The following is a 17,990-nucleotide window of genomic DNA, read 5'->3' as shown; positions in this document are numbered from 1 at the left end:
TGATAATAACACGTTTTAGAGTGCTTTATATCATACACCTCCTGTTTCTTTTGCTTTGACAATAGCCGTTATCATTACCCAACTCACTGCTATTCTATTTATCGACTTGGGAAGAGTGATCAGGTGTGTCGACCTAGCCAGGGCTTACACATTGTAAATTGAGGGTTTACCTCACTGTGTATGAGTAGCTAATGAAAAGGTCAGCGGTGTCACTGGGGCTTATCACTCTGGGCTACCTGGCCATTACCAGCCCGGTAAATCCCACCCCCTACCTCCAGAGGCGATTCATTCTCAGTTGCATTCACAATACTATTCCAATACCTGCTCCTTTTGATGCTGCTTAAACTATTTGAAAGCATTTGTTGTTTGGCATTTTATTCATAACTCCTGGATTGATGGACATCTGCTTGTTTGCATTACTACTTAGGAGATATGTAGTTGCTTTCATTATTTTGGCTGGACACTCGTAGTCTACCCTTTGCACATTTAAACCTTAATAAAAAATACATCTGTTCTCATTGTACAAGAGAAAAACGTTGATTTTATTTTTATACCAATCCACTTTTCAGTTTGTGCAAATCACACACAAACACACTTTTCACTTTAAGCACATGTGCTTCAGAAATAGTAATCTTGTTAGAACTGAAGGCTATAAAATCACACGGTTCCAATTTTAATCAGTGTGCCCCTTTAAGTGAATCATGGTAAATAAATTCATAGAACTTCTCAGCCGTGTACATTTTGGTGTTAGTTGAGGGATGGGCCAGCATATGTTTAACCCCAATAAATACTTTTACCCTCTCACCAATGTTAGTGCTTCATGGGTCACTACATGGAGCTATGTCACAAATCGAGAAACAGAGACAGATCTGGTTCTAACATTCTCTTTATTCCGTCTGCCTAATCCTGTTCTAACCCCTCCCCTTCCTCCTTCCTCCACAGTAGTCCTTTCCTCAAAAGGCCAGTGTCCTTTTACACACAACACCTCTCCTTCATATATCTCCCTACGCCCATTTTATATCTCTTCAATCAGACTATGCAGTCTCTTGATCATCCTCTACAGTCCTTCATGGTACAACACTTCGCCTTCACCTGTGTCTTGCTCTCTGTTGTGCTTATTGCCCTCACCCACTGCTGTAGAACTGTGGGTCCCTCGTTCTCGTTCACCTTCTTGTGTATGACCCTTCTCAGTGATGCCCTCTTGTCAAATTAGGTGTTTGTAAAACGAGGCGCTCCTGGTCATCATCTTCCTATCACTCTGGTCTGTCACCATGGTTCCTTTTGTGTCCGTCACTCATAGTGGTGTCATCTCGCATCTTGGGTCAGACTTCCTCTATGTCTTCTGCTTCACTAATACCATGTCTCCCTCATTGAATACTTGCGGTCTGGCCCCTCTCCTCCACTCTGTCCACTCTTTACCCACTCTTTCAGCTGGTTGTCACCTTCTCGTATCTCTTTTACATTGACCCCTGATCCTGACGCCATCATGGGTCACCTTGTCTTTGTTTGGTAGGTCATCATTGGTTCAGCTGGCGTCCTGCCAATAGCCCCATGGGGTGTATTTTTGTAGTGCCTTAACATCCTGCATAAGGCTTGCTGACACAACATACCCTCAATCAGTCCTCTTTGCACAATCTTGTTTATGGATGCCCTGAATCTTTCGGCCATCCGATTGGCTTGGGGCCACACTGGTGTCATCTTCTGGTGCACAAATTCTGGATGTTTTGCAAATGTGCTGAAGTCCTGCCCTTTGAAAGGAGGGCCTTTGTCAGTTTTCATGGTGTGGGGAATCCCCCACTCACTGAAGACTTCATCAATGACCCATGCCATGTGTGCAAATGCGGTCATGCAGGTCTTCTTGACAATCGGGAAATGCAAGAACTCATGAATGATCACTAGCAGGTAATCCCCTTTCTCTATTGGTCCATAAAAGTCCATCTCAATCCTGTTCCATGCCTTTTCCACAATCTACGTCACTGGAAGAGGCAACAGAGGGTACCCTCTTGCTATACACTGGCACGGGAAACAACTCTGCACCACTTCTTCAACCATGTCATCCATGAAGGGAAACCACACATTCTGAAGAAGTTGTTTTTTTGTGGCTTCCACCCCTCTGTGACCCTCATGCACTGTACATACAGTTTCTCTTCTGAGTGATGCTGGGACTATCAGATGGCAGCTCCTCAGCAGTATTTGTTTATCTGACAGGCTATTTCTGCATGCATTTGATCTATTCTCTCAATTTCCTTCCTGTTAGCGTTTGGATAGTCTGTAGTCTCCTCTTCTGGTCTCTCCATTTGTTGTTGTTTGTCAGCTCTATTGTCATGACAATCGATGGATCTGCTCCTGAAGCTTTTGCAACTTCATCCAGTGTGAGCGCAGGGGGCAGTGCATTTGCAGCGATGTAATTGATGTACTCAGTGTCTGCGTCTCTCACTCTCTCTTGTGTCTGGCCTGGGGGTTGTGAAAAGCAGTCAGCTGGGTTAGACTCCCCTCCGGGATGGTGGACGATGTTGTAATCATACTCCTTGAGTCTTCATATGCAGGTTCCCAAAGAGGGACAATAAGGCCTGGTGGTCTGTCACCAATTTGAATTTCTTCCGAATGATGAAGTGATGGAAGTTCTTGCAGGCCCACACTGCCTCCAGGCTTTCCTTCACAGCCTGGGAATAAGCCCTTTCTGTGGGTGATAGTGCTCTGCAAGCATAGGGCACTATGTGGCGTCCTGGTTCGTCGTCTGCATCTTTCTGCACTAAGAGGGCCCTTAGGCCAAACATCTACTGTTATCTCGGTGTTCCACTGCGGATTGAAATACGCCAAGATTTTTACATTTGCCAGTTCTACTTTTATCTGTTCAAACGCTTGTTGGCAATCTGCTGACCACTGGAAGGGTTCCTCCTTTTCAGTTTTGGGAAGGCCTGGAAGCTATACTCTTTCGACATAGTTGTGCAGGTCATTTTTGAGATCACTTCCGTTTTGTTGCTTTGTCTAGCGCTGCAGCACACCACTTAATCTCTGTGTTAATTAACATCTATCAGTCCTAGATCTCTGTCCATCTGGTAGCCGAGCTGGCATCGACCACTGCTGGAACTTTTGAGCACTTGGATAGTGGCAGATGTCAACTGCCCCCTGTGTATAAGTAGCACTGAAATTGTCCCAAGGACAGAAGTGGCATGCTGGCACATCACTGAAATATACAATCTGTCAACTCCACTAGCCTGTATTTGTCTCCTGTCTGGAGAAACTCTCCCATGATGTTCACTGTAGTGCCTATGTTGATGAGGAAACAATGAGTGGTGCCTCCCATGTCAATCATGATCTTCGGTGCTTCGTCAACTCCCAGTCCTCCATGCATGAGTTTAACATACTTGTTTGTGGATTCAGTGTAAAGTTCAGGTGCTACCTCTTCATATTATTCGTACTGTTCCTGAGTGTAGACATACTGTTCTCTATACTCCGTGTGTTGGGTGTGCTGCTCCACATAATGTTCCTCAGTGTATTCCAGACACAGGTCTATCGCCCTGATCATCCTACATGGCATCTGAGATTAGCCCTGCAGCGATCTCCATGAGGACTGTTGCAGTATCCTGATCTGGGGCCTACACATGCCAGTCGTGGGTGGTCTGACCACTGGAAATGGCTTTCCCTCTCTGCACATAGTGTGGAAATATCCTTCCTTAACAAATCTGCAGGATCTTTGGGTGATAGCAGGACATGTCTCTGTGTGTGAAAACGCAAATCCTCATCGGAAGCAAATCCTTTGTAGTTTGGGTGCTTGCGCGGTCTGGTGGTCCTGTTATTTGCTGGTACCCCTTTGCGTGTAGATACCCCTGGTGGGAGTTATTTCTTGACCCTTTGCTGATGAAAGATGCAACTGTCTCTTCCCTTTCCACTTTCTTCTTAGTAGCTTTAATGACTTGTGCTAGTATGTCCACATGTTCATGTACCTTCACCAGTGTGATAACTTCAACTATCTGGGGTCTTCAGCAGCTGTTTTCTGAACATGGAGGATATACATCCTTCTATCACACAGAGACAAATGGCCATGCCATCAGAGAAGTTTGCAAAGTCTGGTGATTAACTTATCAAGCGTTTCATGTGGCAGCTGTGAGAACTGGTTAAAGACGTACCTTTCATATTCTCTATTGGGCTCTATGAACAGTTTCTTCCTCGCTGCTTTGATGAGTGCATTATAGGATGTCTTCTCCGCATCGGGAATTGTCTTTATGACGCCCTTTATTTCTCTCCCGGCCAGATTCGTGAAGATATCAGCGATTGCAGGCACGTTATCCTCCCACACAGCCTGTATGAAGTAATTGAAGTCCTCCAGCCACTCCAACTACTCCAACCACTGTGGACACTTATGATGGTGGGGTTGCAATTGGAAAGGCACAGGCTTCCTGAGTAAAGTGGCTCTCGTGCATGGTCCCAGAAATGCTGGTTGTTCCGCAGCTTGGAAATCCATGACAGCAGGTGGACTGATGGACGGTGGAACATGTGGCGTTTGACCTGTGGGCCGGAGGCACCCTTGCAGTTATGTCATTGCAGTGGGCCACTTCTGTCCTAGAATCCCGGTGCTGAGCCCTAACATAGCTGATTGCAGTCATCAGGGCTTCCCCCGGGGATGATGTGCAGGATTTAACATCAGGATCTCACATCTGCCACGACATGTCAGTCACCCACAGTTATATGCGCATTGGACTGTTTATATTCGTAGGCCGTAGTTGAGTATTATGGTGGCTTGGGTGCAGCGCACATCTATCAAAGTAAATGGGGGGTGGATTGGCATGGATGCATGAAGGCCTTTCTTGTGACACCAGGCCCATGGCCCTGGCTAGGTCGCAGGCAACGTACTGCATTCCCATCTCACAGATGTCACCAGAGGGGGGCGTCACAAATGGACACACTGGCTCCACTGGTGTCGCTGTTTTGGTGTGTTGCTCTGATGCTGTCAGCGGAGCACAGGATGCAATGTACCTGCAGGAGGCACAAAGGCGGGACCAGGCATCGGGCTAGCAGGAGCTGCAGAATATGGCTCATGCATGGCGGGACGCCGCATATGGTCACAGATGCTGGGGCCGTCAATAATTGTAAGCGAGCTGAAACTGCAGCATGCAGTGAACAGTGGGATTGCCAGAGGCACAGCAGGCTGTGGAGTGTACCAGATGACAGGATTGCCAGAGATATCCGATTTGTGGAGTGCAGCGGACAGCAGGATTGCCAGATCTATTGAAGCTGTGGAGTTCACCATACAGCGGGATCGCCAGATGTATTGAAGCTGCACCGACGCAGGCCTTAATCCTCATTGCTGGATGTTAATCCCTCATGGGTCTCAACATGGAGCTAGGTCATAAAGCAGGACACAGTAGAAAGGTCTAGTTCTAACGTCCTATTTATTCTGTCTGCCTCCTCCTGTTCCCACCCCTACCCTTCCTCCTTCCTCCACACTGGTCCTCTCCTCAAAAGGCCAGTGTCCTTCGACGCACACCAACCACATTCAATGCTCAGATACATACTGAGGGACAAGGTAAAATCACAATTAATAAACACAGGACTGAGAAGCCACCACTCACCAACATTCTTTGAAGTCATGACATAAACAGTCAAAAGTTTAACAGCCCCTGTTTGGCTTCTGTAAGGGTGAGCAACGCTTGTGGCGTGTGCTTTTGCTGATGTGGTAAATGAATGTTACAGTAACAAAGCTACTAACCATTGCATGTTGTTACTAACCACAATTTCATAAATTGTGCCAAGAGTAGCCAATCTGTCCATGAATGTTAAGCTTTGAGTCTAATGTTGGGCACTTTGGGCCTCATTATGAGTTTGGTGGCACCTCAACAAATAATCTGCCGATTTATCATCAAAGGAAATTACTGTCACCACGACTCTGTCTCATGGAGTTACCACAGGAATACAAGTGGTGACATCGAGGTGTTATTTCCCATGCTTGTGGTCTTTATGACTCCACTGGGAAGTTTGTTCAGAATTACTACAAGCGACAATTCTGCTGCAGTTATTCCAATGACTTTTGGGGGTATGGTGGATGATTGACTCAGTCTTTTGGCTTGAACCTTTTCCCTACTGGAATGGTGAGACACATTTTCATTTCCCTGTTGTTGTGTGTTGTGCTCTTTGTCGGTCTGGTAAATTAATTTTACAGTAACTCTACTGACTACTGACCTTTGGGTGTTGTTAGTGACAACATATTTATGAATTGTGCCAACAGTAGCTAATTTCTGTATGCATGAAAAACACTGCACGCTTTGGTTATCATTTTTATCTGTGAAAGAATTGTTTCTGTTTCATGCAAAGAAGAATTTTCGTACAGTGAAAGTGCATAATTCATGGCTCCCTAGCCTGATCCTTGTATGGATGACCAGGACCACAATATATTTAGTGTGTCATAATGAGTTCAGCAGAGTGGTAAAATAATTAAATTAATTCTGCTATTGCCCCTTTTTTTGGTAGTAACGGAATAACCACAGTTTTAGCACACCGCTGAATCCAGAGTTTGGAGGAAAAGTGGAGGATTCGCCTCTAGCAACAAGCAGGAGGTGAATCCTCTACTATTGCATCAAAAATCGTACTTATCGCTCACAGTAAATCCAGCAAAACCCCCAAGGAGTCCTATGGACTCAAGAAATGGGGAATTTCACTGCCCCCCACCAATCATAATGCTGTGGTAAGCCCACGGGACCAAGTGGCAGTAGCAGTACATTATTCGGCCAAATTACCAACAAACTCGTAATGAGGCAGTAGATATTGTTTCTTCCTTACCCTTCCTTACCCCAAACACTAACCCTCCCAAAAGACAGCAATGTAGAATGTGTAATCAAATCAGAGCTTACATCATTTATACAAAATATAAATTAGCTCCATGATATGAAGACAGGTGATCCAATTGATTGGAAAGTGCTGGGATCAGCCTACTTTCACACACCATGAATGGGAAAGGGGACCTACCTGGCACCCTTGAAACATTAACCAGATAGGAGAAGCGTGTCGCGGCCATCAGGTTTTTGGCCTCGCAGACGTAGTGACCACTATCGGCTTCGGTTGACTTGTAAATTGTCAACTTAGAGGAGAATTCCTTGGAGGAAACATTGAATCTGCCGCCTGGCGCAATTAAGGAGGATGAGTTATCAAACCAGGAAAAAGTGGCGCTGAGAATCTCCACCGACGAGGCCCGGTTGGTCATCTTCAGGTTCAGTTCCAGTTGCACATCTGCACCTTGTGCAAAGGAGTACACGCTGCTGTTATCGAAACCCAGAGGCGTCTGAGGAATGTCTGCAGGTAAAAGAAAATGTAGACTTGTGAAGTTGCCCTCCTGTACAGTCATGAAGTGGAGGGTTGAACAAGAAGAGGAAGTGGACAAGCAGAGAAGAACGGAGACTACCGGGATATGGTCCTGGAGAAGGAAGGAAGGGGTAGGGGAAGAGGGAAGCCTTATAAAGTCTACCATTAGGGAAGGAAGGATGGAAATATGTACAGCACTTACACATTGGGGAGAAAAAATCTGGATGAAGAATTCACTCAATAGCTATCTCTGAAGAAGCACCTCCATTATGAAAGTGTTAACAATAAAAAATATTGACAGTCGAGGAAAGGAGGATGTGGTGGAAGAGTGGAATTCTCCTATATCTTCATGCAAGCTCTAGCTAAGCTATGCAATGCCACCTAGGGGAGACTAACGAAAGTGAAAAGTAAGGGATTTGTGCAAATTCAGAAGAGGGGGCAGAGCTCTTTTTTTCGGAGCATATGTTTTTCCAGTTCGGATCTTGAGATCCCTATTGGACTACAGAAGGCACATAGTGAAAAGGCCACACATTATCGCACTTAGCAAAGAGGAACAGTGACTGGAGGCCGATACGTCGTGTGGTCTCTCCCTGGTATGTAGCCCCCTGGTTGATAAAGAAAATAGTGGGGCCGACAGGCTGTATGGTTTATCTTGGTGTTTCACTTACATATGCAAACTAGTAAATCCATCTTTCACCCATCCACCTTAAGAAGAGCTATGCCCAGCTTTGCCAATCCTCAAACTCTCTTTTGCCAAAAGCAGCAGGCATGCCACTCATGGTTAATTGCTCTGGATAGAACCGACGACAGGGCCAGTTGGAACCCAGAGGTCCTGCACGCAAGTAAATGCAACATGCCAACACATGGAATGTGTGGATCATGCTCATTTATATGACAATTCTTCATGAAATGGGCTTATAGTGCGTAACCTCTGGGTTGCACATTATCCTTGTCTTCCTTCTGTTCATGACGCCCCCCGTCATGGAATGGGATACTGTGCCTCACTGCAGATATGTGTTGCACAAGCTCATACCAAGCATTTCTTGGTTAGTGTCCGACACACAATGCCTCCATGGTTGCCTGCATCTGCCACAGCTTTGCATTGAATCGTGGTCGCCAAGTCGGGTCCCAGAGAGCCCAAGAACTCCAGGTTTTCCAGATACCCACTGACGAGATGCATAGCTCCTGTTTAGATTCACTATACAAAGTTGTATTGCTTGGATATCCTGAAATATGGACTGGGTTTGGTTCGCGGACCACAGACCTGGAGAGCTCTTCCATAGAGCATAACACAGACAGGTCTTTGCCTCTAAACCCTTGGCTTCAGGATGTGGCCTGGTATTTGCACAGCTGCAGGGAACATGTTCAAAGGGGGTTCTATGATGTCCTTATAGGGTATAAAGTTAACTTACCAAGGAGCACAGAGCAGTTCTGTACTAGACCCTCCTGGTTGCCGTGGCAGGTTTGGGTCATCCCCAGGGTGATTTCACTCCTGGATATGTTGGCCATCACTATGTTGCTTCCGGTCTTGTTAATTTGACTGTATTGCAACTCCACAGAAGTGGACGGATTCCCACCTGTCCACGAACATGAGAACAAAACCTGGTCCCCGCTGGTGTTTGTTCCACACTGGATTGATCCATCGGGTCTCCCTGAAAAGAGGAAGAAAAGTAGACAATGTCATAATACGTAATCACTGGGACCAAACATGCACCCTAACCCATCCAAACCTTTAGAAAGACAGAACTAAGTATGAGAACCAATTTGGCTATTTATCAACTATGTTGTTCCCATCCATCCCAAAGTTCATTATTTCAATGCATTTCTAAGAAAAAAATTAAGTTGTCCCCTTTAAAACTCATAGTCCCTTTTTTTGGTGTTGTTAACGCTGCATGGTTATACATTTACAGACTAAATATTCAACAGGGGCAGCAGAAAAAAGGCCTCACAGTAGGTGAAGCTCACACATGAGGGATACATCACAGGAGAACATGTATGAAGGGAGGGCTGGTGCCAGGCATGACACAAAAGTGCAAATGTGCGTCTAGTCCTCAGTTTTCAGTCTTAGTCCTCAGTCATCAGTCCTAGACCTCACTTAGCAGACTGAGTCCTTGGTCATAATTTCTTCTCCTCGGATCTCATTCTGTCACCTTGGTCCTCATTCTTAATCCTCAATCATTCTTGGTTTTAATCATCAACCCTATGTCCCAGTCATCCTTCCAAATTCTCAGTCATCATTCCTAGTCCACAGCCGCCAGTCTTCCTCCTTCCCCCTCATCACTTTTCCCTCCCATCTCTCCCTCTTTCTCCCCCTGTCCATTATAATTCTCCGTTTTCTGCACACCCTTTCACTCTGATTGAGTAATTTGCTTTCTTTTCACCACACTGTTAAAACACATGCTAGAAGAAAGCAGATTGTCATGGTGCATGCTCCCAAAATCCTGAAACTGGCGAGCCCATCCCTGCCTCAGGCTTCCTTGGAGGCTTCTCAGGCCCCAGCTAGGCTTACCTGGACTCAGACTGGCGCCAGGCTCATGGTAGGTGTTAAACATATGGTCCATATACTTGGCTCTGAGATGCTAAGCCATTCAGTACAGGGTGTGGCTTGGGACTATTTTACCTGAGAGGCAGGATCCAGTTAAGGGGACTATTTTCCTGGAACTACTTGCAAGGCTATTTAAACCGCACCCAGCAAACTGAACACACTTCGCGTTATTCTGCACTCCTGCAGCGTAACACTCACCGTGTCAGTTCAGCTCTTCCTTCCCTTCTGCCACGCCCGTCCAGAGTCTTCTATCCATCGGCACCTGTAAAAAGAGAAGAACAGAAGTTATTCACGCATTGAAGGCCTTACCTGCAGAACATCCTGACCTCGCCTTCTTCTTACCCACGGACCGCCGCATCTGTAGAAGAATCGAACAGAAGGTACCCTCTCGGGTATCTACTCACCTGAATCGGCCACCTCCAGGAACTCCATCGAGCAGTTCTCCATCATTCGGCATCATGCCGCCACTCGACACCATCAAACGGTTCTTCCATCTTCTTCCTGGAATTGCGCCGCACCTGCCGAACAGAAAAGACAAAGCAGGTTAGTCGCACACAGCAAAGGAAAGCTAAATAAAGCGAACAATTAGCGCGTGTCGCACAGGGCTATACTTACCCGCAGGAATCCTGCTCATCATTGTCAGAAGAGTCATTCCATTATCCGAAAGCTGCTTAATGCTGCACCTGAAAGACAAGAACGAACATTAGATACCTTGAGCAGAAAGCCTTAAAGCAGCTTTTCCAAGTAGTTATTGGAATAGAGACTTACCTGCTTACTTCGGTCCTTTCACTTCAGCAACCTCCATTGGATCAGTGAAGTAACTTGATCCTGGAACCACAGTGCAACCGCGCCCCTGCCAGAGTGTGCAGGACGGAGAGCTCACCCATTAAAAAACCAAGGTGAGCCAGAGGAAGAGAAGGAAAATCGGAAGGAGGTGAAAACCAAAACCAGCTCCATTCAGTTGGCTAATATCTTGTTTCGACTTGCAGGCGAACTTCTCCTGAGGCAAGAACGAAAGGAAGACGCAAGCTAGCACCCCCATTTAAGCGGAGCAACACCAGTGCAGACATCATCCTGCTGACACGAGCACGCCCCCGTGGACACCAGGTGAGCCTGACAGAGACAGAACGCGAAGCCATACACATTCTCTACCTGGGCGGCATGGAAACCTCAGAAACCGATCAGCTAGCTCAGCTTTTGGGGGAACTCAGGATCGAGGTACATTCGGCTAGACAGGAAACCAATGCCTTACAAAGGGAACTGATTGTAGCCAAGGACCGCACCGACGATCTCGCCAGACAGTTGCTCCAGTCACAGGCGGGGCAAACGCCGCTACCTGGGGTGGGGTCAACGGTACCCACTGCATCAAGCAATCCAGTTCAGGTGGTCCTCCCAAAGCTGTACCCTTGGCACCAACAGAACGATTTGCTGGGGACCCAAAAAGGTATGCAGTGTTTATGAATCAGTGCCATCTACATTTCCTATGCAGGCCAGGAGCTTTTCCAAACGACCAGTCCAAAGTGGCTTTTGTACTTTCATATCTTAGTGGCAGTGCTGCTGACTGGTCGGTACCGCTGGTCAGTCGGGATGATCCCATCTTGCGAGGCTTCCAAAGATTCCAATTGGATATGGAGAAGCTGTTTACCCGGCGCTGCCAAGGTCAGGCTTTGGACAATGAGCTTTTGTCTTTGCGTCAAGGCAACCAGGATCTGCTAACATACATTGCGACCTTCAACAGACTAGTTGTGGAAACTGATTGGCCGGATGACAAAAGAACAACGCTGTTTTACCGCGGTCTGAGAGGGGTGTTAAAGGACGTTTTAGCTCAAGTAGTTAATCCACCCAGAGACTCTGCTGAATACATAGACTTGGTGGTCCAGCTAGATCACAGACTGCAGAACCGTAAGGCAGATTGTGCTACAATCGATTCTAGGGTATTTGTACGCCCCAAGGAACACACCTCCAAGCCACCGACGAGTCAGAACCCATGCAAATCGTAGGAGTGCGTGGGCCGCTATCCAAGGCTGAAAGGGATAGGAGAAGACAACAACAACTGTGTTTGTATTGTGGGTCAGCCAGCCATTTCCTCCGAGAGTGCCCAGTGAAGCCACCTAAAAAGGCAGTAGGAGTCGCTGGTAAGGTCGAAACAGAGTCTGAGCCGGAAAACTTCTCCGCCCGGCAGGCATAGAGGTCCGCTTGCCCGGTGAAAAGAAGGATTCCCAGACCTCGCACCTAGTTTTGCCTATGGTCCTTATAAACCACCAACAACCGTCTCGAATGCATGCAGTCAGAGCATACATTGACAGTGGAGCCATTGGAAATTATATGGATCAAGAATTGGCTTCGAGGATGAACCTTTCCCTTTGCGAAAAGGCAACAACAGACTTAGTCACCACAGTCGACGGAACTGAAATCGCTTCGGGTCCAGTAACACACTCTATGACAGAGATGACTCTTTTGTGCCAAGACGGTCATCTGAAAACCATAGTGTTTGATATAATCAAGGCTCCACAATTTCATATAATTCTGGGAATGCCATGGTTAGAATCACACAATGCTTGCATAGACTGGCGTGCCAAGAGGTTGACCTTCTCAGTCGATTGTGCTCAAACTTGTTATCCAACTAAAGGACCTTTGGTCACTGGAGTGACAACGATCATGAAACCAACCAACTCCCTACCTCTGGTATATCAAGACCATCAGGATGTATTCCAAAAGGATCAAGCCAACACATTGCCCCCTCATAGGTCATATGACTGCCAGATCTACCTTGTACCAGGAGAACAGATTCCAAGCGGTCTAATCTATGCTCTCACAGAGCCCGAGAACCTGCATTTCAGAAAATATTTAGATCAGTACCTGGCTAACGGTTTCATTCGCCCATCCAAGTCCCCGGCGGCATCACCCTTATTCTTCGTGCCTAAAAAAGAAGGTGACCTTAGGACTTGCATTGACTACCGCGCATTAAATCAGGTCACTGTTAAAAACCGTTACCCGTTGCCTCTGATTCCTGACCTATTGGATCAAGTTAAAGATGCCCGAATTTACACCAAGTTAGACCTCCGCGGAGCATACCACCTGGTACGGATCAGGAAAGGGGACGAATGGAAGACTGCTTTCCGCACCAAATACGGGCTATTCGAATACCAGGTGATGTCTTTTGGCCTTTGCAACGCCCCAGCGGCGTTCCAGTATTTCATGAACGATGTTTTACGAGAAATGATTGATGTGTGTGTCATAGTATACATCGACGACATTCTGGTATACTCCCGTTCAGAGCAAGAATACGTGAAACATGTCCGGGCAGTTTTGGACAAACTTCGACAACACAAACTATTTGCAAAGCTGGAAAAATGTTTTTTCCATGTTACTGAGGTCGAGTTCCTTGGATTTGTCCTAACCCCTCATGGTGTGTGCATGGGTTCACAAAAAGGTTGATGCCATTCTCAACTGCCCGTCGCCAACCTCGATTAAAGGAGTTCAGAGTATGCTCGGATTTGCAAACTTCTATCATTGTTTTATTCCAGGATTTTCGCAAGTAGTGCACCCCATCACCATTTTCAATGGTCCGAAGAGGCTGAGAAAGCCTTCCAGGAGCTAAAACAAAGATTCATATAAGCCCCGAAACTGAAACACCCTCGTCCAGATCTACCGTATGTGGTCGAAAAGGATGCTTCCAGTCTGGCAATGGGAGCAGTCCTTTCACAAAGGGACCCCAAAACTGGTCAACTGCACCCATTAGCCTTTTGGTCATGGAATTTTACGGCTACCGAATTGAATTATGCTATTACGGACAAGGAACTGTTAGCCATGAAGGCGGCCTTCAAAGCCTGGTGGCATTACCTCTTAGGAGCTAGGCACACCATCACAGTAATTACTGACCATCGCAATTTACAGTACCTGAAGGTTGCAAAAGCTCAATCATCTTGCCAACTCCGATGGGCATTATTTTTTGCTGAGTTTGACTTTGTAATTACTTACCAACCTGGCTGTCGAAATGGCAAGGCAGGTGCACTGTCCCGTATAGGAGTAGACGAGGAATACGCCAATCCCGACCCAGTGCCCATCATTCCCGGTGAAAAGATTCTTGGAATTACTTCGTCTCTAACGTTAGAAGACATTCAAGAAAGAATCTCTCATCTCATGGACTCCAACGCCTTAAAGAATTGGCCGACCAAAAGTCCTCACCATTCAGTCACAAATCAATTACCCTATTTTCGAGGACGTCTCTACCTACCCAGCAGAGAACTTCAGGAAAAGGTTGTCTCACATTACCATGACTCATTAGTAGAAGGTCATCCTGTAATTGCAAAAACTGAGGCCAAGGTCAAACAGCATTTTTGTTGGCCGACATGGCGTAAAGACATCAAGCAGTTTGTGCTTTCCTGTGGAGTTTGCGCTCAAAACAAGTCCCAGAAAAAAAAATCACCAGGCCTGCTTCAACCATTAGACATCCCACCTACACCTTGGCATACCCTATCTCTTGATTTTATAACGGACCTTCCTCCTTGTAACAGGTTCAAGACAATTTTAGGAGTGGTGGATTTGTTTTCGAAAATGGCCCATTTCATCCCATTAAAAGGATTGCCTTCAGCTTCAATTCTGGCTAAAGAAATTTTGGAACAGATTGTCCGAATTCATGGATTTCCTTCCATCCTGATCTCAGACCGTGGCAGCCAGTTTATCTCACGCTTCTGGAAGAAATGTTGCGAGTTAGCTCAAATCGACGTAAGACTTTCCACCAGTCACCATCCCCAAACTGATGGCCAGACAGAGAGGACAAACCAGACCTTGGAGCAATATCTCAGGTGCATGTTACATCAAACTGAAGGCAGCTGGAAGGATGTTTTATGGATCACCGAGTATGTCTATAACAACTCCCTACATTCCAGTACAGGTCAAAGTCCCTTCTATACAATCTATGGGTTACACCCGCAAACTTCCAATCTAGACCCGCCGCAACTTCTTGAAATGCCAGCTGTGAAAGGTTTGCACTGTACCATCTCCCAAGCCTTCAAACAAGCAACAGATCATCTAAAGCAAGCTAAGGAAAGGTACAAGAAATCAGCCGACGTGCATAGAAGTGAAGCTCCAAGATATCAGGTTGGGGATGAAGACTGCTTGGCGTCAAAGCACATACCAGTGAGAGGGCCTCGTACCTTCAACCCCAGATATTTAGGTCCATATACCATTAAGGCCATTATCAATCCGGTGGCTATGAAATTGGACTTACCCCCGCACATGAACATTCATCCTGTGTTTCATGTCTCACTTTTGAAACCAGTGCAACCTGGAACACGAGTTGTGAAACCACCGAAACCGGTCACAGTAAACGGGGAACCTGAGTTCGAGGTTAAAGAAATTCTTGACTCAAAAATCACCAAATCAAAACTATTTTACTTGATAGACTGGAAAGGGTACGGACCACATGAAAGATCATGGGAACCTAGCGAGAATGTGCATGCTCCTCACTTATTAAAAAGGTTCCATCGCAATCACCCAAACAAACCAGGACCAATGGGTGAGTCTGCCTTTAGGGGGGCCTTCGGGGGGAGGGCTGTCATGGTGCATGCTCCCAAAACCCTGAAACTGGCGAGCCCATCCCTGCCTCAGGCTTCCTTGGGGGCTTCTCAGGCCCCAGCTAGGCTTACCTGGACTCAGTCCTGGCGCCGCTGGCGCCATGCTCATGGTAGGTGTTAAACATATGGTCCATATACTTGTCTCTGAGATGCTAAGCCATTCAGTACAGGGTGTGGCTTGGGACTATTTTACCTGAGAGGCAGGATACAGTTAAGGTGACTATTTTCCTGGAACTACTTGCAAGACTATGTAAACCGCACCCTGCAAACTGAACACGCTTCGCGTTATTCTGCACTCCTGCAACGTAACACTCACCGTGTCAGTTCAGCTCTTGCTTCCCTTCTGCCACGCCCGTCCAGAGTCTTCTATCCATCGGCACCTGTGAAAAAGAGAAGAACAGGAGTTATTCACGCATTGAAGGCCTTACCTGCAGAACATCCTGACCTCGCCTTCTTCTTACCCACGGACCGCTGCGTCTGTAGAAGAACCGAACAGAAGGTACCTTCTCGGGTAACTACTCACCTGAATCGGCCACCTCCAGGAACTCCATCGAGCAGTTCTCCATCATTCGGCATTGCGCCGCCACTCGACACCATCAAACGGTTCTTCCATCTTCTTCCTGGAATTGCGCCGCACCTGCCGAACAGAAAAGACAAAGCAGGTTAGTCGCACACAGCAAAGGAAAGCTAAATAAAGCGAACAATTAGCGCGTGTCGCACAGCGCTATACTTACCGGCAGGAATCCTGCTCATCATTGTCAGAAGAGTCATTCCATCATCCGAAAGCCGCTTAATGCTTTACCTGAAAGACAAGAACGAACATTAGATACCTTGAGCAGAAAGACTTAAAGCAGCTTTTCCAAGGAGTTATTGGAATAGAGACTTACCTGCTTACTTCGGTCCTTCCACTTTAGCAACCTCCATCGGATCAGTGAAGTAACTTGATCCTGGAACTACAGTGCAACCGCGCCCCTGCCAGAGTGTGCAGGACCGAGACCTCACCCATTAAAAAAACAAGGTGAGCCAGAGGAAGAGAAGGAAAATCGGAAGGAGGTGAAAACCAAAACCAGCTCCATTCAGTTGGCTAATATCTTGTTTTGACTTGCAGGCGTACTTCTCCTGAGGCAAGAACAAAGGGAAGACGCAAGCTAGCACCCTCATTTAAGCGGAGCAACACCAGTGCAGACATCATCTTGCGGACACGAGCATGCCCCCGTGGAGACCAGGTGAGCGTGACACAGATCTTGCAGTGCTCAACTTAGAAGGTAATTGTTTAGCTGGCCCCTACTATGAGTGGACCAGGGAGAGGAGGAAAGAGGGTAAACAGCAGTCCTGCCATGGAGACCAGAAACACCAAGACATTGAAACTGCAGGACTCCAAGTCATAGGTTTTCATGTTTTACATTGGCTGAAATATCTCCCAGGGGAAAACCTGCTTTCTGTGCCAGACTGGACGGTCTGCTACCCACACCCAGAGGGTGACACAGGCATACTGATGTCATTAGACTTGTTTGCAGCATTCAGTTCTATAGATCATTCCATCCTGGCTACATTGAATGACGTAGGTAGCCTACTTATCAGATAGGGACACAACTTGAATCAAACCATTCCTCATTATTATTTATCATCTATATGAAACCTTTGCATGACCATCTGATAGAGCTGGGATTGGTCCTTCAATACTATTCTGATTACACCTATATCATTGTACAACTCGAAGGACGCCCGTCATTGCCCTATTCAGGCTAGCTTTTAAAAAACGTGTATTTTTGATGTCAAAAAACGGGTTGGCCCAAATCAAGATAAGACAGAGCTTTTTTTGGTCTCAACTCAAACAAAGATGACAAAGGAATAAACCTTTTTGTAAGGAGGTAGAAGCACCCAAGGGCCCAATTCACACAGTTTCTTAAGTCTCTTGGGATGATCTTGGATTCCTCCTTGTCATGAAACTGAACATTAGTGCTGTAGTGGCCTCCACAAGTGACCACTTCATGATTCATAGATAACCGAGGCCATTGTTGCCAGAAGCACACAGTGCCGTCATAGCGCGAGCAATCATTGGATCAAAAATCAGTTATTGAAATGCATATTGTGTAGGATCTACTAAGTATGCAAAACAACATTGCCAGATCCTCCAAAATACAGTGGCGTGTATTGTGGCAAATGCTCACAGGCGTGTTCATAGTACCCCTATTCTTAAGAGGCTGCACTGGCTCCCTATTAGCACTAGAATCAGGTTCACAAAGTCCTTTATAGTTGTGCACTAGTGTGTGCTATACAGTGTTTTGCTCAGCATGGGTCTTTGCAACCTCAACGGTGCATTTAACAATATGCCAATAACACCTGATGCAGCTCGCCAGAGCAGATGGTAACACACAGGGCACACGCTATGGGCCCAAGCACAGCGTGTGCCTTAACTATGGGTCTAGCACCACAATCAACACAATCTCTGTTGTAGAGATGCTCCTTTGAATGAATTCTGAGCAGCAGTCAGTGTGTGGGAAGATGTGGAATGACCTCGCACCACAGCGCCTCCTCCTGGTCACCTGCAGGAAGTCGTGTCTTTTTAT

General features: G+C 46.5%; 1 protein-coding gene across 1 annotated transcript in view; it reads right to left on the bottom strand.

The window, feature by feature from the left end:
- The window catches only part of LOC138521653 (carcinoembryonic antigen-related cell adhesion molecule 1-like), a 557,273-nt gene that overhangs the window by 84,964 nt on the left and 454,319 nt on the right, over positions 1-17,990 (bottom strand). Inside the window, exons 6-7 of the mRNA XM_069634644.1 lie at positions 8,709-8,948; positions 6,964-7,287 (exon numbers count right to left, since the gene is read on the bottom strand). Coding sequence (XP_069490745.1) covers positions 6,964-7,287; positions 8,709-8,948 — 564 coding nt within the window. The remainder of the gene's footprint in view (positions 1-6,963; positions 7,288-8,708; positions 8,949-17,990) is intronic.

This window comes from Ambystoma mexicanum, chromosome 1q, assembly GCF_040938575.1.
Source record: "Ambystoma mexicanum isolate Mex_15411 chromosome 1q, UKY_AmexF1_1, whole genome shotgun sequence".
In the NCBI taxonomy this organism is placed as follows: domain Eukaryota; kingdom Metazoa; phylum Chordata; class Amphibia; order Caudata; family Ambystomatidae; genus Ambystoma; species Ambystoma mexicanum.
This window is presented reverse-complemented; position numbering and strand designations above follow the sequence as displayed.